We start from the raw sequence: 20,813 nt of genomic DNA, 5'->3' as shown, positions 1-20,813 counted from the left end.
ATCTCCTTTTGTGCTATCAATGTCCCTTGCTTATCCTATTTGGCCACATCACAGGAAAAACCTATTCCCCTCTTTCTGCTGCAAGCTTTCCTCCGCAGTTGACACAGAGCTTTTCAGTATTCTCCAGTTTTTACCTCCTTCTTCTGTCAGCCACATTTTCTCAGCAGCTGATGAATTTGTCCTTCTTGCCTCCAGTCTCTTTGGCTGATCTGTATTCTTCCAGAGCAGCTGCATCTAAAACTAGCATACATCTATTTTACTGATATGGGTGAGCAGATGCCTTCTTTATAATTCACCAGATACTCTCCTGTTCATATTTACCATTTTCTTGCTACAGCATGTCACTGTGCTGTGCTCAGCCTGGAAGGAACTGCAGTCCCTGAACACTTCTCTGCAGAACAGCACTAGTCTGACAGTACTGCATCATCGAAAGACCTGAACCTCTCACTGCAGAACTGATTTTCCCATGCCATCTCTTCAGCTCATCAAGGCAATTTAAAACCGGAACCCTGTTCTCCTGCAGGCTTCCTGCTCCTCCCATTTTCCTGTTCAGTATATATTCCTTTGTCCTAATTACTAACAAAAAGTACCAGAGTATCAGATGGTAGGAAGAACCCTGTAAAACTCTTGTCAATAAATCCTCACATTCTGCTAATTAGCTATCACATGAGCTCTCCTGTATAGTTCTCTCACCAGATTTACTGGTACCTTACCATAGACAGGGGTATCTAGTGCATATTCGCCTATCTTAATTGTGTCAAACTGCACTGCACACTTTCCTAGTCAAGATAAATGATGCCTGCTTCTCCATATCCTCTGTGCTCACCACACTCTCCAAGAGGAGATCTGAGTGTATTGACATGCTTAGTTTTGCAATGCTCATCCTACCTCTTTTGCCTCATTATTTCTCCCACATGTTCTACTTTTTCTTGTTGTTCTGATATTTTCTTTACAGAAAGGCTGCAGCTCCCTGCTACCCAGAGCTCAGGAATTTCCTCCACCCTCTGCAGAGCTCTCAGAGACAACCTGCTAGTTGCTCTGAGTTGATTTCAGGCAGTTCTTCATGTGTCCTGCAGCCTGCACTCACTAGAGTTCCCACACATCTGTCATGGGCACTGTCTAACCTTCCTTGTCCCACTGTAGCCCAAATTACCACTCATTCCTTCGTGCTGTTGCAGAGGAATTTAGCTAGGCTTGGGTAGGGCCCTGCATTTGTCCCTCGAAGGAGGCAATATGGCTGGAAGCAGTGAGCCCTGCCAAGCAGGGCTGTGCTGCTGGGGTGATCCCAGGGCACATCAAGCCTGCTTAGGTAGTAATAACCGACCAGTACCCCAGTACACGCTGGGATCCAGGGACAGGAAACTGCTTGTTGTTCTTAACAGCCCACCAGGAGTGCAAGTTCTTTGGGATCTCCAAGTTTTTGTTCTCATGGGGCTTCGGCTTCAGAAACAGGTTTGTGAACCTCAGACCTTAAACTGGGCTCCACTCCAAGCTATGGATGCTCTCCTAGGCATACCTGCAAGACAGCAGGTCACGCACTCCCAGACACACCTCACCATTCAAATTCCACATCTGCTTGTGTAGTAACACTATCAAGGAGAAATTATCAGTAATAAATTCCTTTGGATCCAAAGTCAAGGAAACAACATGGTTATGCAGCAACCCAGAGCTTTAAATATCATTTGTATGTGTCATCTCAAACAATACCACAAGGCTACAGATTTATTGTTATGAGAGTAATAAACAGCAGATATGTGGTTTTCACCTCTTGGTTCCACCTAATGTAGGGCAAAAGGAAGCACTTGCCTCTTCCATAACTGTAGACTGATAAGCGACATCCTGCCTACAAGGATGTTATCAGTTTAGAGTCCCCATATGGACAACCTGACCAGTGGATCATGACCCTGACCATGTCACTTGACAGCCAGTTGCTAAAAGACAAAGGTTGCTTCAGTAAGAGACTAGCTGGCTTTTTATGCATTCAAGCCACCGAGCAGTGCAACTACAGTCAGTGGCCACAACTAGGAAATAAAGTCTGCCTTGCTGAGTCTACCACCAGATGTGGTGCAAGCAGGAAAAGCATTTCCCATCTGTGACTCCATGGTTCACAGCATCACTTAAAGCTGTTTCTGCAAGAAGCACACGCTGCCAGCAGCTTAGAAAGGGATCTCTGTGGGTTCAAGCAATCCAGGCACAAGTACACATGCTGCAGTTAAGCCTTTTCCCACAAAAAGAGGGCCGGTATCTCAGAGTGTGGCACCCTCAGCCCTGCATGAGGTCCTCCCGCTGTGGCTAGCACGCAGAAACATAGGGGCTGCCTCCCGCAGCCCTGCGGCTGGTGGTACGTGCTCCGGCATCTGCCTTCAACAGTGGGAATCCCCATGGGTCAGACTGCTGCATATACATTAGTGGAGCATCCAGCATGGGACATAGTTTAAGCAGCCGCCTGATTTTCAAACCACGTTGGTATGCATGCCACACCTCAGACACTTGAGCAGTGTCAGAGAAGCAGTTCAAGTCAGTGCCACAAGAAAACTGAATTACCGGTGAGGTCTCACAAGCAGGACCAGTCTAGCCAGCAGTTCCGTATGAATAATGCATTAAAAATGAATAAATAAATCCAGGAATAGTTTGTAAACTAGAGAGGAAGTGGAGAGCCATTAGTGAAGTGATCTCACATTGCTTTTTCTATCTCCGTATTCAGGGAAAAAAAAAGGCTTAAGAGCAATCCAGACTCTCAAGTTAATCAACAAAACCAAAGAAAGGACTACCACTGCTCACAGCCTCCAGGCAGTGCATTAGCTTTTAGGGAAGGTCTCATGAATAATGCAGCATGTCTTCCAGAGCATCTGCTCTCCAGTCAATTCATGGTAGGTGTCGCGGTTTAACACACACTGGGTTTCCAAAAAACACAGCACTACACCAGCTACTAAGGAGAAAAATGACTGCTACTGCTGAACCCAGAACAGTAGCAAAAATTAAACACCTTTCAGCATGTCTTTCTATCAGGCTGCAGGGCCTTCTTACAACTGCTCGGAGGCATATCCTTGGAAAATCAACCCTATCTGCCACCAGAGCTGGAAGCCTTCTAAATCAGACTGCTGGGAGCCAGTCTTTTCAATAACCCATCCTGCAATGGGCCTCGATTTTATCAATTGCCTTTCTTTGTCCACACTCACTGTTAAAGGGCTCAGATCAAGGCTTCAGTCCATGCCACACCAGAAGCATCAGCCCACAGCTTGCAGTCTGCCCAGGTGCCCTCTCCTTCCCTACAGGGACAAGGTAGTCCCATAGCACACCAAGCCTCTCTCCTGAGCTGTAAAAGCAGCTTCATAATCAAAGTACCCTTCCCCAGCAAGGGGGTACAAGCAAAGAGCCTTCACCAAAGCCTGGCTTCAGCCATACGCTCAAACCTGTCTGTTTTCAGAGGCAAAGCAGCCGATGGACAGCAGTGCTTTGTCCATGTCCATCACTAGCACCAGTTTGAACATCAGTCATCTTCAGAAGCACAAAGGTCCCTTCTCCTTAGCAGCTCTTGGAGAAGGAGTTTCCTCGGAGCTGAGGAAACTGCTTCTGTCACTTCCTTCCAGCAGCAGAATCTGAAGGCTACTGGTGACCTGAGGGAGAGCATGCTGCTGGTGCAGATGGATTAGGGTCTGCATAGGTGGGGTGGGACAAAATGACAACAGCAAAAAAGATCTCAAAGGAGACCATATTCTAGAGAGCTTTCATCAGAAAACCCAGCTCTAAGTAACACTTAAAAACATTTGCAGTTCTCCAGCATGGCAAACATACTTAAATATAGTGCCCTGGAAAGCTGGTTGTGAAAAACACCTCCGCCTGTAGTATAAACATTGCGCAAATGCAGAGGATGTGAAGCAGGGGGTAAAGTTGTCACTCAAGATGGAAATAAGTGGATTCCCTCATCCACAAAACAATGAGGCCCAAACCTTTCCCTGAGCAGGAGCAGCAGCCCCTCTTGCCCCTTGTTTTCAGCGCACACTAGCCAGGGCAGGACATGAGCTCTCACACGTGTCTCTGGGAGAAGGCATGGCAGACCTTCCCTCATGCTAGCAGTAGGTCAGAGCTTACAGAGGGTACATGGTGCCCACAGCCTTAGGAGAGGTGGGACAGCAACTCCTCTGCTGCCACAGGCATCATCTGTACTTTTGCCTCCACCAAGTGTCAGTTTGGGCTCAGGGAGGCAAACGCTGCATGAAGACTTGGCCTGTACTCAACAGCAAGGTGTCAGCATCCTATTGCCACCCTGCACCCCACAAACATCGTCACTAACTGATGCCACACCATCTCAGATCATCCTTCTAGCAAGGGAACCCGAAGCAGCTCACCAAGGAGCAAGGACATACCAAAGCCCCAAACTTTGCAAAAAACACATTGTGCAAATTTTATTCCTGTTAGAAGGTACACTGACTATTGTGAACCTTAAAATAACTTCAGACATGTATGTCTGGACAGGCATGGGCTGCTAGGAGTGAAACAAGAGCCCACTCCACAAGGCAAAATTGGTTGAGACAGCAGAAAAGCAGTGACCACCCTGGCTGAGCTTCCCAACTGCATTTGTACTCGGTCAAAGCTGAAACCACAGCGCACACCCCAAGGCAGGCAGCAATGCTCAGCAGTGTCCAGCACAGAAACCTCCCTGATGGTGACACCTGCTCGCGGTATTGCCACATGCCCGCCACCCGGTATTACTGCATGGCTGCACTCTTCTGTCACACTGGCACAGCAGGGAGATGGAAGAGGAAACTACAAAATAGCCCAGCCAGGCTATTTTTAACTGGGTCATCCCAGCACAGCCAGCGGCAACAGCCAGGAGCAGGGAAGAAAGCAAGGAGAAAAGCTGTCAGAGACCGCAGCCTCAGGCAGCTCTTAAGAAGCTGTCTCTGCTATCACCTGGGCTAATGAGGAGCCCGACTGTATTTTGGGGAGGCATCCCCAGAACAATGTACAGTGAAGCCACATCATGAAGTACTGGCTGAATTGTCACCCATTCTTCACTGCTGGGGTCCCTCCCAAGCCTGACAATATGTACTTGAGCCTCCCCTGGGACAAGTGGGAGGAGCAAGAAGAAATTAAAACAATAAAGCATACAGAAACACAAGAAAAAAATAGGCCAGAAGGCACTTCTGGAGGCCCCAAGTCCTACCCTCAGTCCCCAGCAAAGCCCACTGCAAAGGGGCTCATGTTGCTCAGACTTTCCAGCTGAGTTTGGAAGTCCAACAGGGATAGAGATCCCACAGCCCCTGTGGGAAACCTGTCTGCCCACATTCTTGTGGAGAAGCCCAGGTTGCAGGGCTTGCAAAGTGACCTAGATGACTCTGGTCAAACTTGTTGCCCACCAGAACCCCATAGCCTTCACTGACGAGTAGCTCTCTTGCTCTCTAGCCTGAGCCATTGCAGGGAGCTGCTGCAAATCAGGAGCAGAAGTTGACATTTACCTTTACTGAAACTCATGGGGGGCTGATCTTCCCCTCTTGAGAGGCATGAAGCTGGCAGGAAGCCTTCAGGTTGCTTAGGAAGCCCAGGGGCTGGGAGGTGCCCATGTGGGGGTCTATTGCCAGACCTCGGAATTCCCTGCAGTGGCCAGACAAACATCACTCTTCCCATGAGCAACCAAGTGATTTACCCTGGAGCAAGAGAGCCTGTGGCTCCTGCAGCACCATCACTATCCTGCTGCCAGTGGTGCCTGGAGCTGCGCTTCCTGCAGGTTCACACCTCATTGAGGCTCAGGGAGTGAAACACCACCTCACTGCACACACATGCCCCAGGCTGCAGAAGTTGCTCCGTGAATATTTTTAAGCCAACATCAGTAGAAATCCAGGTGAAGAGCATGGCCCACCCTGCAATGAGTGTGGAGAACATTGTGCTCAGTCAATACAAAGTCAGCTTGTTCTGATTTTTGTATTGACCAAGCATTTGTATTCCCCTGGGGACAGGGCAATCTCCAGGGATGCTTTCACTCAGTGACAGCACTGTTTTCCAACAGTCCAGCCTCCCCCTTCACCACATGTCCCATATCAGCTTCATGCGGCGCCCCTACTCCGCAAGCTCTGGCAGAAAGATGATGCATTAAGGACACAAATGGCTTCAGTCAACAGGGCCTTGGGTCAGGGAAGTGCGAGAGGCTGGTGAGACCCAAAATGATGCTGAAACTCAACTCAGTTTCATTAGGCTTATCAGAGCTCACAGGAAGGGCAGGGAGCAGTGTGACCAAAGCAAAGGATGGGGCCACCTCAGCCTCATTGGAAAGCAAGCTCCTCCTTCCCCTGGTTCACCTGCAGCTTTCCAAGATAGCCTGTGTAGTCCAGCAGAAAGATAAAGCCCTGCCTACACTCTCCAGAGACAATACCCTCTTTCACTCGGCCAGTTACCAGGGTAGCAAAGAAAATATTATTGCTTATCAACTTCCTTGTGAGTATAATGTGCCTCTGAATTCAATGGGAGAGCAAATTCCACCTTATAGAGCTCTTCTACCCTGGCAAGATCCTGTTCTGTTACGAAAGAAAAGCAAATACAACAATCCTGATTCAAAGAACAATCAAAACTGGAAGCCTCCTCCACCACACACACTGCAAAAAAACTCATTAGAAAGAGGAAGTGGTGAAATGCACAAAATTTAAGGGACATTGACGCATCTCTTGTTAGAAAGGCAGCCTCAAAAAGCTCATAGCCTGACCTTTTGCAAGCTCAGCAGTTTCTCCTGAAACCAGAGCACTATGCTTTTGCTGTCCCAGTTCACAGGAAGAAGCCTCCTGCTATTCAAGGACAAGCCAGATTCTGAGTTTCAGCCACCCATTCAAAAGATGAAGCTGGGTCTCAGTAGCCAGCCATGTGCTTTGGGAAGATAGGGATGTTTCGTCCTACTGCTCTTTATCATCAGGTTTAAGTATGCCTGCAGACATCTGGCAGATTGGGTATCTCTGCTAAAGACTACTGTACAGAAGGCTTTCCTTGCAGAAAAGCTGAGATTTACTGGCTTGGGGGGGGGGGGGGTGGGGGGGGTGGGCTGGGGCGGGGGGGGGGGGGGGGGGGGGGGGGGGCTGGCTACCTTCAGAGAATCCCAAGACTTTGATTAGTTGCCCACAGAAGCCCAAATGGGTAATGGGTTCCAATGAGCTAGCCAGGGTTCTTCCCAAACTCTTCTGCCTAGCTGAGGAGCTGCGGCTGCCACCGGAGCACAGGTATGTTAGGAAAAGTGAGGTGGCTAGCAGGGTGGAGCAAGGCAGTGGGAATACACCCGGTGCAGGTGTTTCTCCTGAGTTTTGTGAAGGTTTGTAAGCTACACTTGAATGTCTAAGATGCAGCCCTTAACATCTAAGGTGATTCAATGCAATGGCACTCCCAGGACTGAAGGTTTGTGCACTGCCCAGACCACCCAGCTTAGAATGCTTGCGGGACATGAAGGGATTCTGTGGAGCAAGCACAAGCCTGGCCTTAGCATCTCGTCTCTGAAGCTACCTGGGAAAACTGAGTCTGATCAACCAGGTGAAAATGGAAACTAACACAGAGCCGGGCACTAACCCAGCTCTGACTGCCTGGGTTGGACAGCACAAGCACAGATGCAAGAACACAGCCAAAGGGACCTCATTCATCTCTGGGAGTCCCCAGGACAGCCTCACAACCAACCTGTAGCTCTAAATCAAGGTAGATGTGGAGAACCCCAAAATGAGGAGCTCCACCAGCCTGGTGACAGGAGATGCAGCTTTCTCTCACGTCTGACCTACTTCCCTCCAGCTGCAGCTTACGTCCTTTTCTCCTTGTCACACTATCTGTCACCGCCAGGAAGAGTCTGGCTCTGTAACCACCCTTCCAGGAGCTGTATCACAGTGCTAGTAAATCAGTTTGGCAGCAAAAGACACAGGTACCTACAACCATAGACTACAGAAGAACCAGATGTGGGTTTCCTACTCATAAGCCATGGAGCAAAGGGAAGTGGTCCCCATCCTTCGGGGAGCAATGACAGCAGGACCTTGTTCTTTGAAAGGTGGCAGACAGCATCAGATCTTCTCTGCAGTCCATAGCTGCAGAGTTCCTTCATCTTCCTTGCAGCATCATCTGCCTGCAAAAAACACTCAAGGACCCACGGAACAGCAGAATGTGGAGAGCTCTCCAGCAACCATTCAGTGCCTGTGGAATTGCTTTATGATTGCAATTGAGGGTTTTCTCTTTAACTGGGTGATTAAATAAGAATTGGCATTGCTCTGTTCTCTAGAAATCTAAACTCTTAAAGCACTTCAGCTAACAGCAGGCCCCATTTATCTCATGCATGACAAACCACCAAGAGAGCACAGCAAAGGCAAGTGCTACAGGCACAACAGGCAATGCTTTCTGCTGTTTTAAAATCAGTTCACCATTTAGAGCAGCAACAGCAGGTTCATTTGTGCTCTTTTCAGTTTTTTAGCCTATCTTTGACTAATGCTAACTAAGTGGGAGGACTACCAATGCCTTCTTTGCCAGGGAAATGAGATTCTGTGCCCTTTTATTCACCCTGTGGGCCTGGCAAATGCAAAGTGTCTTGGAAATCAGTGACATCATCCTGAACTGAATCCATTGGTGCAAGTGCAGCAGTAGTGTTTGGTTCAGACTGGAAGCATGTTTTTGAAGCACATCTCCTTACTGCTGCCATTTACTGCACTCCAGTTTGCACTGCAAAGCTGTCGTGGAGCATGCAGACAATATTCATTGCAGATGAAACTAAAATCATTCCAGGATCAGAAGCCAGAGCACTCAATCTGCTAATGGGATCAGCTGAGTCAGGTTAAAACATCCAAAATGCCTGCAGATATGAAGTCCTGGTGCCACCTCTTTCACTTCACAGATCTACTCCTCTTGCATTGTAGATGTGGCTATAGTTTAACAGAGGGGTGAGGTCGGGCACTGCACAGGCACTCTTCCATAGATACCCCTCTCTTGACCCTCAGCCTTGCCTGCCTTAGAGTCATAGAATAGTTTGTGTTTGGAAAGGACCTCCAAAGTTCATCTAATCTAACCCCCCCCTGCAAATGAGCAGGGACATCGTACACTAGATAAGGTTACCCAGAACCACATCCAGCCTGGCCTTGAATGTCTCCAGGGATGGCGCATCCACCACCTCTCTGGGGAACCACTGACAGTGTTCCACCACCCTTACTGTGAAAGACTTCTTCATCACATCCAGGTCTTCAGATACACGGAGGAGAAGAGGTAAAGAAAACAGTGTGTTGATCTCTTTTAATGGGTTTGAGTGTTCCTCCATCTCTGACCATTTTGTTCAGCATCACAGCTCTGTGACCCGTTCCCCTCTTCACACCTCATCAATGAAGATTAGCCTCTCCTCCCATATAGTAGCTTATTCCAGAAGTACTTCATTCCTGACAGCCTCTTTGCATATATTCTCCAGTACAGATTTTGATCATTCTCCCTCTCCTGCACCCCTTACAGCTAGAAATCACCCCACACAGAACCTCCACATCCCAGCTGAGCTCCCTGCTACAGGCTCACTCTCTCTACCACTGCTACTTTCCTATTTCTCCAACACAGCTGATATGATGCCAACAAGCTGATCTTTCCTCTGCCTCTGAGTCAAGTCTGGGCACCTGTGCCTCATGGGCTTTTTGAGCCAAGGGCTTATCTGCCTGCTCAGCCAGCCCTAATGGATTTTCCCCCTGCAGATTCATCTCATGGGTTTGCTTGAACCACATCACTGACATCCTGTGTCAATGAGTTCCACTGTTTATCTGTATCCTGCTGTTCCTGGGCAGTGATAAACAGAGAAACAATCACACCTTATCTGAACTCCACATCCCATCATCCTACCATATGTCATATCCCTTTTGAGACATACCTTTTCCAAACTAGTAGAGAGGCAGTTGCTCCTCTGCTGCCAGTCTTCTGCACTACCAGGTCCTCAGTGAGCTGCAGAAAGCTAGCATTGCATGAGGCAGTCAAGGCACAGCTGCACTGTAGCTGTAGCCAGACAGTGTTTGATCTTTTCACAGCACCAGTAGAAAGGGAAAATAAAAACAAAAATAAGAATAGGAAAGGTAGCATAGGCCTTGAAGTCTGGCTGTGAATTAAAGCAGCATTTGAACTCCTGGTACAATAACGCAGGCCAGGCAGCTTGGGATGCAATCTCCATGCCTTAGGCAGCAAAAACAAAGACTGTCTGTGTGAAGAAGAGCAAGAAGAAAAGCACTGGGTAGGATACACTGGGCTATGCTGCACCTGACTGAATATGCATTTTTCTCTGTATATCTTATATGTGTTCATGTAATTACATCTGCATCTAGGGCTCTTCAGTACCAGGGAAAGTCTTCAGGCTCCAGGAAACTTCTGCAGATGGCTCAGAGCCAGAGGAGTACCCAGCTGCACTGCTGCTCAGAGAGATGACAGCAAGTAGGAACAGCCCCACAGAGGGATGGAGCAGGCCGAGAGCTACCACTGTTCTGTGTGAGATCCTGCAACACCAGGAAACTGAGGCACAGGAAGGACAGCAGATAATGATGCAGGGAGGTATGGAAGCAAAGAAAGGGAAGGAGGCTTAGAAAGAGCTTAAAATAGAGATGAATTTCCTGGGAAAGACATCCCCTTACATTTATAAACTAAGACACCATGCAATCATCTGCCAGTATCAGTTGCACCAGAGGCAGCAGTGAAAGGTGTGTGAAAGCCTTCTTGTGCCACAATGGTGTCTGTCCCATTAATCTTCCAACCCCCACAACTAAGTTTGACTACAAGACAGGCAGAAACACTTATTTTTAATATGTAGCTATCATGAAGCCACAGAAAAGTTCATGTTGCGAGTCATTTGTGCTGTCAGGGAAGGAAGAACAGGTAAGACGCTGGAAAACACTTCTGAAATACACAAAATCGTACACAAGGTAATGACTGGTTTCACCGGTTTCTCAAAGCTGAAAGAAAGAGGAGGTAGAGAAATCGACACTTCAGTTCCCTCTTTACACATCAAACAGTTATACATCAAGCTTTCAGTTAAGCTCAAGAAGTCCTGTTCCACTAACAGCTCACAAAGGGCTGGACATCAAAACCAAGCTCAACAGTCAAAAATTCCCCAAGCTAACAGCAAGATGAGCTTTACTGAAATGCTTTTTGAAGCTGCAGGGATGAGCACAATATATACAAGGACATCCTTTGATATTTTGCCTCCATCCAGTGAACCCATAAAGCAGATGTGTACTGCAGCAGAAAGTTCTCACCACTCACCCAAGTTTAATACTTGGCATGCGTGTTGGGAAAGAAGCATTGGACATAGGGATCAAAGCAGACTTTCCAGGCGGACTTCAGCTGTGGGTTTCTTCGGTTTAACTTCATGGAATATCGTCTCCTAATGTCATTACCAGGTTTGCACTTCTAGTATCATGACAGAACCACAGGCAAATTTAGGCTGGTAGGAGACTCTGCAGCCCTAGCTCCTAGTCCAAGCAGCCTCTAAGTCAGCCTAGGTATGCTGGGTTCAGCAGTAGCAGTCATTTTTCTCAGTAGCTGGCGCAGTGCTGTGTTTTTGACTTTCAGCCTGAGAACAGCACTGATAACACCAGTGTTTTTAGTTGTTGCTCAGTAATGTTTAGTCTCACCAAGGACTTTTCAGACTTGTGCTCTGCCAGGGAGATGGGGCACAGGAAGCTGAGAGAAAGCAGAGATAGGACACCTGACCCAAACTAGCCAAAGGGTATTCCATATCACAGCATGTCATGTCCACTATATAAACTGGGGACAGTTTACCTGGAAGGGTTAGATGACTGCTTGGGTCGGGCTGGATATCAATCGGTGGACAGTGATCGTTTGTATTCTCTTTCCTTGTTATTTCCCTTATCATTATTATTGGTGGTGGTAGCAGCAGTGGTTTGTGTTATACCTTAGTTACTGGACTGTTCTTAACCCATGGGAGTTACATGCTTTCAATTCTCCTCCCCATCCCTCCAGGAGCGGGGAGAGAAAGAAGCGGAGGAGTGAGCGAGCAGCTGCGTAGTTCTGAGTTACCAGCTCAACTTGAACCATGACACTAGGTTTCTTAGGGTCTGGCCCACATGAATTCTGAAAATCTCTGAAGGTGGAGGTAGGCAAGCAAACCATCCTGCTGAGGCCCTGTCTGGCTGGTAACTGTGACCTCAGCCAGGCAGTACACACTGCCACAGAGGGAGGTACTGGTCCTGCACAGTGCTCTGTGTAGGGGATGACTCCAAGGGGGTGAGTCACCTACCCCTCCTGCTCCAGAGCTCCAGCCAACACAGTCAGAAGTCCGTTTTCACTTACAGTTAGTGTCCAAAGTGGCTCAGAGGACTGCTGCCTTCAAACTGTCATTCCTCCAGTGACCATAAGCCAAAACTCAAGAGAGAAAGTTAGTTGTCATTCTAGGGAACAAGAAAACCACCTTGGGGCTCTAAAAGCAAAGTCCAGCAGAACACAGAGAGCTCGGAAGAGGAGTGTATGCCCTCCAACATGGTGAGACAGGATGCTCTGGGGGCAACAAGCCAGGGAAAGGAATCTCTGCAGGATGCCAGGTGGCTGCTGTTCAGCTAAAGGCAGGCTGAGAGATGTCACTACCTCCAGAGAACACTGCTGTCTGCACTGAGAAGATCATCCTGTTCAAGTTTCTAGCAATGCATCATCCTGGGATGCTCTTCCCACAATTCCTCTTCTTTGTTGCTAAAAAAACACAACCACATCCTTATTTTACCAAATAATAAGTTCTGCTTCCAGCTACTGGCTCTCATGTTGGTTTGTCAGCTGGATTGAAAAATCCATTATCTATGAAGAGACAAGAGGATTCTGATCTTTTCGACTCCACAGGAACCAAGAGTTCACCAAAACACAGCCTGGATGCCAAGACATAAGTGCCAACTTTACACTTGAGCTTTTACTTATAAAATCTCAGTGAGGGCTTGGGTATTTCTGCTCAAAGACTTGGTTTTCAAGTTGCATCACACCCATTGTTACTGCACAAGGCTTAATGTACAGCAGGGGCAAGAACCTCAAATAGATGCAAGGGGGTGTAGAGTCAAGCCCTTCAATCCCTACTAAACTTTTAAGTGAGTGCCATGATCTTTAAAACTGTGAAAAACTGAATTCATATTGATATCTACTGGAAGCTGTTGGATGCCAGGCTATCATTAGCAAAATCAATCTTTTCAATTAAGACTTCAGGCATCAGTTACTGACACCAAGACCTTCACAAATTCAGAGAAACATGAGCTACAGCCATGACCACAGGCAGGAGGGGTCAGAAGAGAAACTCCGATCTTCCCTGGCTGTAAGGGAAAGAGCCTCTATATGTAGGAGGAGCTGAATATTATGAGAGCAGGAACTTGGAGCAATGCTATTCTGATTTTGTTTTTGTCCCTCTGTGCATGTAGTTTGGTATTTAAATTAAATTAGGGAAAATGGCAGAGAAAAATAATGTGAACTAATTACATTTAAGTAGATGTTAGCAAGACAGTCTTTGACTTCTTCTATTTGTCTATTGCAATTAAAGAGCTGCCTAGGTCCTCTGTGCCTATTACCCTGCAATTTTGTTGCCAGCACAGGCTCATTTCAGTGAGCAGATAGAAGAAACCAGAGGATGACAAGGAACACTGGTCATTCCTGGCATAATTCACGCTTCCAGGCAGTGCTCCCAATAACATCAATATGAGGTTCCTTACAAAGGAGCATTGCAACTGTGCCTGTTTAAGCACAGCTCCCAGAGCTGGAGAAGGAAGAACAAGATGGAGTTTGGCCTCTCCTGTTTCCTTGAGGCTATCTACTCAGTTTCCAAGGACTTTGTCTCAATCTCAGGAATAAAATTACCACAAAGGGTGGGAGTTTCTACTGCTTGGTCTTCCTTATCATTTTCAACTGTGACTTTGTCCCACAGAGAGAGTCAGTGCAGTCACTGGTGCAGAAGACCTCCTCTCTGCAGGTAGGAACGTCCATGTTTCGTGGCACAGAGTTAAAGAGCACAGCGACTCACCAGACCAGAAAGAATCCCCTGCACAAGTCCAGAAGGGGTGCTCAGGAGGTAGAGAGAGGCCAAGCTTTGGGCACCGCATTGGAAAATGTGAAACTGTGTGAAATAGAGCAGGTCAGCAGGAGAAGAGAGAACAGGGCTTGGAGCTGCATCCCATCATGCAGCAGCATGTCTCCACTCTTCAGAAAGGGCTTTGCTTCGCTTGGGGTCAGAAAGTCCTATTTGCAAATCTCAAAGTGCTTTGGAAATAGTAAGCACCAGCATTACCCTAATGGAGCGCTGAGGGGGTGTATTTTCAAAATGGAGACTTGCTGGCAAGCCTGGAGCACCGCAGAGGGGAAATCCCTGGAAATACTAGGCCAGTCTGGCTTCTCCTCGCAAGGCAGTATAACCCTGTGCGTGTCAAACCCCCTCAGCCCATACAGCCTCCTGGGTGATCTAAAGGTCTTTCCTGTTTCTCCTGCAGAGAGGCAGGAGGCGCGTCAGTGTAATTGCTATGTGCTGCGGGCTGCTCACCTCGGCTGGCTCTCTGCAGCCAGAGCAGCTTAACGTGCACCCCAGGGAAGCCAGGTAATGACTACATGTGAAACACCTCACCACAGTATCACTCCTGTCTTCTTGACAGGGAAGCAAGGGACCAGCCCACATGCGTGCATCAGGAGGTGCAGCCACCATCCAGACTCAGTAGGGATGGGTCTGCAGGTGCCCTTGTGTCTGAGCAGGAGGTTCAGCAGCAAGCTCTGCAGCAGTATCCAGTCCTCATATCACTGGGCAACTGTGATACTGTTAAATGAATATTTTACTGTTAAAACAGACTGCTGCTGTTTGTAAGTGGCATACAGGAACACTCGGATAAGACAGTGGGTTGTTTGGGTTTTTTTTTTAATTCAAGCCCCCCTGGAGAGGGCTTATTTATGAAAGTGAAGGACAGGGTCTGGCCATGAAAGGTTCAGAACTCTGCTGAGGTCCCCTTGGGCCAGCCGGGAGGTGATGGTGGGGAACTGATCTGGGTCAGTCTCCCCCCACCCTGTTTCTTCACAGAAGGTCTGTGTCATACCCTGCCACAACTCACCCTGCAACAGCTCTCCCACTGAAACCCTTGCTGTGGAAATCGGAGCCCACCAGGGTGGAATGGAGGCTTCATGCTGTGCAGGCACTGCACGCCGAAGAACACAAAAACATCAAAGGCAACAAACTGACTGCAACATAGGAGCGGCCTGCAAAGTCACGTGCAAAATCTACCTTATCTTGCACCTCTGGGGCAGCAGCCTCTCACTGCAAAGCATCACCTTTGCTTCTCGAATTTGCTAGAGCTTTCAGCTTTCTCCCCAAGTCTAACACTGAAGCATTCTTGTGCCTGGGCACCTGCAGCTCATATCACAGAAACTGGATCCACACTCAAGTGTATGTCCACAAAACCCATTTTGCACAACAATTGGACATCTGGCAGCCCGGAGAGCCCATGGGCAAGGGAGAGCAGACCTTACACAGGCACAGCATACCAGTTCCAGAGACCAGCAGCCTGCACAGTGCCAACCCACCTAAAACAAGACTCACAGAAGCCTGCCACGGAGCCAGGAAACCCAAAATCCAGCATTACTTAGCTACTAACAACAGACACAGACACATTCATATATTATTATCCAGGAGAGAAAATAAAGTGATAAACCCACCCCATCTGGCGGTGCCCTGATCTGCTGCACACACAGCCAGCACAGTCTGATCCATGGGATGGAGGTGAGTGATGGGGCTGGCCAGGCTGGTGCAGCCACAGAGGGCAGTGGTCTCCCTCCCCCCTTGGGACTTGCACAACTGGCACCCTTATGCAGAGTTGCTTTGCTTCCGAGGAAGGCAGGTCGGGGGGACCTTGGGGTAGAGCCATGTCTGGCTCTTTGTTCAAACATCTCCAGTGGCCGGGACTCATATTTCTCAGGTCTGTGGCACCTCTACGGAGATGACGGGGTTTGATTTGTTGCTATGGCCAAATGGACTGAATTAATTTGGAGCTATAGCTTGCCTGCAATAATACAAATTCTCCAAACAACATCGGCACAGATGAAAACACCTCGTTTTTCCCTTGTCTCTAAGAAACACCCAGCTCCTCCCTATCCTGCCTACCCCAGCTTTGTGCGAGGTTTTCCTGAAGTGCTCACAGCAAAACATGAACTCCCTTCATGTCTCCAGCAGTCACCCCTATCTCTGATCAAATCAGGAGAGATCCAAACAGGGCACAGCCAGTGAGAAAACAAAAGGAGCATCAGGGCTACACAAGCTGGTCCTTTGTTAACCCACTGGGGAGCACGCACTGGGAAGCTTAGAAGGCAACCAACACCCAACCTCCCCCCAAGTGCAGAAATCACTTCCCCTGAGCACCCAAGAGGCCAGAAAAGAACAAAACTGTCCAGGCAAACTCCCTTCAGAGGGACTGCAGCAAACACAGTGCCTTCTGATGAGGTTAAGTGAATGGGGTGAGGGGTGGAAATCTGAACAGCCAGAATGCTCCAGAGCAAGACAAGGAGGGTACCACTCCCTGCAGGGTGAACAACGGGTGTTCGGCAACCCACTGCATATAGCTGGCCTCCCGAGGCCACCAGAGACTTGTTTGCAAAGTACTGTCATCATTACATAGCCCTGCGCAACGGCCCCGTCAAAGCTGCTGGACCAAAGCCAGACCCACGGCAAGAAACAGTTCCTCCAAAGCTGTGTTGGATGAAAGTAAGACCCCTTCCAAGAGCTTGCCCAGAAAGAGGAACCGGCACCAGCAGACCCTGCTGCTGGAGAGAATGGTCCAGATGTCATTTACGTAGCTGTCATCGTAGTCTGCACTAGATGTGGACAGACATCAAGCACCTAAAACACCCTTGACTACAGCACAAAGGGGCCAAATTCAACCACTCGCACACACAGAGCCGTGGATGAGGCTCTCGCTGTACCACTTGCAGTTACACAGACGCCAAGCCACGCACCAGCGGGCAGGGCTGGCGGGAGGAGGAGCGGTGTGAATCCCGCCGCCCGAGTCAGCGGCGAGCCCTGTTGCTCCTTGACCCGACCGCGCATCGCGGCGGCTCCCGCCGGGGCCGGCTCTCGGTCTGCCAGGCGGAATACCGCCCGGGGAGGGCACGACCGGCACCAGCTGCGGCACCCGATGCCGGTGGCTGCGCGGCAAGCCCCGCTGCCGCTCCCCGCTCCCGCCGCACACGCCGGGGGATGCCCGAGGCCCGTGGCACGGGGCGGCCGCCACAATCCCCGGCCGTCGATGCGCTCACGGCTGCGGCGGCCCTGCACAAAGCGGGGAGTGGCAGGAGGGGTCTGCGGCAGCCCGAGCGCCGTGAGCAGGCGCCTCGTTCTCCGAGCCGCCAAGCTCTGCAGGCCCCCGAGCTGCCGCAGGTGCCGCGGCCGGCCCTGCCCACCCGCATCCCGGCCACGCAGCCCTCGCCACCACCCCGACCTCGCACCTTGCCGCTGGCAGTGGGGGTCCAGCGGAGAGCATGGCAACCAAGCCGGGCGGAGCCGAGCCAGCCCAGCTCTGCCCACCCGCGTCCCGGCCCCGCGGACCCCGCAGCCACCCCGGTCTCATACCCTACCGCTGGTGGCGGGGATCCTGAAGCGCGCACAGGACTGGAACCGAGCTGAACCGTGCCAGACCCGGGATTAGATAGCTCTGCCCGCCGGCGGACCCCGCCCCGGCCGGCCCCTCACGCCGCGCCCCGCATCGGGGAGGTGCCAGCGGGGCTCGGGAGCCGTCCACCGCCCTCTGATGCAGGAGCCCGAGCCCGCAGAGCTCCAGAACGCTTCCCGGGGTGCGTCCGGTACAGAGCGCTCGGGTCCGATCTGGCAGCGCTCCCGTGCCCAGCCCCGAAACGCGAACTGCCGTGGGAAGCGTGGGGTTTGCCCTGCTGCAGTCGTGGGGAGAGCCCTGTAACCACAGCAGAGTGCTCGGGCACCTCTTCTTTCCCTGAATCGATGTGCACAGTTCCCTGTCACCATTACCCATAGGTCCCCCGGGGCTGTGCCTGGAGAACCTTGTGAATCAGAGTACGTTTTCCCAGGTGATGAACTAGGGAATCACCTCGGAACACGGTCCTGACAGCACCAGGACCTTGACATCATCTTTGCGGTGTGTACCCACAGGCCTTGCCTGTGTGAGCAAGTGTGGACCCAAGCTGCAGGGCCTTCACTGGTGGCAAATGTCTCTAGAAAGCTTTTCGTCACTGAGGAACTCACATTCAGGCTTTGGGGTTAGCTGGCACCCTGGCAGCACTATAAGCCCACCTGGTACCCTGGATGAGGAACTTGGCAAGTGGAGATCAATGGCCAAGATCAAAAGGCAAAGGAGATGTCCTTGGACAGGTGAGCCACTGAGCCAATACCACTCTGGTCCTGCCTGAAGAGAGCCTGAGAGAGCAGGCTCACCGCCATGCTTCAGTCCCACCGGTCAGTGGGGAGCAGTGGCAGCGCTGGGCTGAGCCACCGGGTATGGCAAGACTGCACAAATGGTGTCCAGTGCTTCCTTTCACACACACTGTGCTCCAGCCCTGATTGAGCTGTAGAAGACTGCATGCAGGACTGACAGGGGGTGCAAAGACGTCTTTGAGGTTATTGGTGAGAAACATTTCTGCTGCCTGCACAGTAGGCATCTATATAGTTATGCACAAGTGCCACTCCTCAGAGGTGTTTCAGGTGCTGACACAGTGAATGGTTTTGCTGTCCACTCACCTTTGCAGTCTAAGACAGGGTGGCTGGGACTGGTGTCTCTACTGGGGTGTCCTTAGTGACTGGAGTGAGCTCCGCTCTCTGACTTCTTTCCCGGGACATCTCTTCCCAGGCTGGGCAAACTAATGAGAAGTGGGAAGCTACTGCTGCCGGCAGCAGAGTTAGCTATGGAGGGGAGCCTGACAGCAGCACAGCCAAGCACCACCGTCCCACATGAAACCGCATACAGCACTGCAACCTGCAGCAAGCCACTGGGAAGAGCAGAGCCGGCACTTGCAGTGGCTGCTCAGTGCTGCAGGAGCCATATTCGTGGTATCTGTGCAGCTACAGACAAAGCACCTCTCGCCTGGCTGCGGCAGTTCCCAAGGAGCCAGGTACTGCCTTGCAGAGAGCAGCTGCAGAAAGGAGTGAGATGAGACAGAAGCTTTCTGCTTGGTTATAAGCCTTGTGACCCTGTGAAGGGTTTGCAGAGACAATATCCTCAATTAGATTTAATTCAGGGATATGTTGCATCAGTGCAGAGCACTTAACAACTGCACTGAAGAGTGCTGCAGCAGGCACTGTACTTTGATTCATCCCAGCCCGCAGAGGACAAGGGCCTGACATGCCCACAGTAGGTCTGGATGGAGCCTCATGGAGGAAGCTGCTGATTAATTATACCCAATTAGCATCATATATAACACCTCCCCTGCTGTCATTATTTCCAGCTCTGCGCAGTGACTGTACCCATGTTTAAGGGGCAGGTAGCACAAAGGGGATAAGCTGGAAGCTAAGCCATGCCAAACCCACCAGCTTGGGGGGTTGATTTAAAACATCCTTGTAATGGCAGTGCCAGAACTGGCAGTCCTGTCAGTCTTGTAGCATTGACATTCCCTGTCTTCCCCCCACCCTCTCTCCCCAGTGTGCAAGAACTTTTGTCACATTGAAAAATGTTAAATTATTGAAAGATGACGCAAAAAATACCAGTTGGCTTTAATTTCCTTTTGGAACTTCTCCTACCTGCAAAATGCTGCCATAAACAATACTTTTGTACATAACAAAATGGTGTTATAAAAGGAAAAAATAAAGGTGTTTTTAGAAGGGGGCTGTGATGTTGGGCTGAGTGCTATTTTTTCCCAAGGCACCTTGAAATATAATTTTTCTTATCTTGAATGTTGCCTTAAGCTTTCTACCAGCTTGACACCAGAACATGCCAAAGAGGTTCTGTATTGTGAAAATCAAGCTTAAAAGCAGAGCAGATACTGATGGACCAGCTGGAATCCCAAACCCAGGCCTCACACTATGCAGGAAGCCATCAGTTAAGAAGAAATGAGGACTCTGTCTCAATGCAAGTGGACCATGTGCCTAAATCAAGGGTCTGGCTGCAGCGGGACAGGGGAGCCCTCGCCCCACATGTGCTCACCATAGTTAGTGGTATCGCCTCTTCCACACATCCTGGTGTGCTCTTTCCCACTCTGGAGCGTTCCCAGGGCTGAGCAGGAAGCACACACGGATATTCTCACGATCTAGCGCAGCCCGCAGCCCCTCACTGAGCTCCAGGAACTACCCTGGAGGGCACTAAATTACGTCAGCTCCACCATTGTGGTGCTGGCAGGGGAAGGTGGTTTGTCTTTTTGCACCTGGCCTGTCCCAAGGCCAGGCAGAGCTAATGTTCTGTAGAGGAGCTCTTAGCACTGAGAAACATCTGGAGAAGTCCTAGCTTTGGCTCAGGCCACTAAAGTGACCTCTTAAATGGGAAGAGTATCAGCAATGGTCTTGTGTCTAATGGGGCAGGTGGCAGCCTGCAAGCTGGGGGAGAAACTCAGCACTGTGGGCTATCTCCCACCACAGCGTGCTGCTGCTTTCTGCTCATGAGCAATGCCTTGTCACGTATCTCCCTCCTTCACAATGGATGAGAAGCCTTGGGATAAACATTAACTCACACAGAAACAACCTCCCTGGCAATGCTTCTTTCAAGGGCAGCATGCCAGCATACAGCATTAGTGCTGTGCACTAGCACTTTTGCATGCAAGGGCTTCAGCATGTAAAGACTCAAGATCCTTCCAGGCCAGTATCACCCGGAGCCAAAAAGGGGTGAGGAAGGAGGCCTCCCAGCTTCTACCTGTTTGCAGCACAGGGATTTACTGAGCCAGCAGTG

General features: G+C 50.0%; 1 protein-coding gene across 2 annotated transcripts in view; it reads right to left on the bottom strand.

The window, feature by feature from the left end:
- CORO2A (coronin 2A) overlaps positions 1 to 17,435 on the bottom strand; it is a 52,794-nt gene extending 35,359 nt beyond the window's left edge. Inside the window, exon 1 of one of the 2 annotated variants that reach the window (XM_062604347.1) lies at positions 17,419 to 17,435. Coding sequence is in view for 1 of the 2 variants with exons in the window: in XM_062604346.1 (XP_062460330.1) it covers positions 14,480 to 14,638 (159 nt within the window). In the remaining variant the exon portion in view is untranslated. Of the gene's footprint in view, positions 1 to 14,479; positions 14,643 to 17,418 lie in introns of those variants that run through there. The other variant, XM_062604346.1, reaches the window with a different exon arrangement.
- Between the last annotated feature and the right edge of the window lie 3,378 nt (positions 17,436 to 20,813).

This window comes from Pezoporus occidentalis, unplaced genomic scaffold (assembly GCF_034315485.1).
Source record: "Pezoporus occidentalis ecotype Australia unplaced genomic scaffold, CSIRO_AGI_Poc_V1 ctg86, whole genome shotgun sequence".
NCBI lineage: Eukaryota > Metazoa > Chordata > Aves > Psittaciformes > Psittacidae > Pezoporus > Pezoporus occidentalis.
This window is presented reverse-complemented; position numbering and strand designations above follow the sequence as displayed.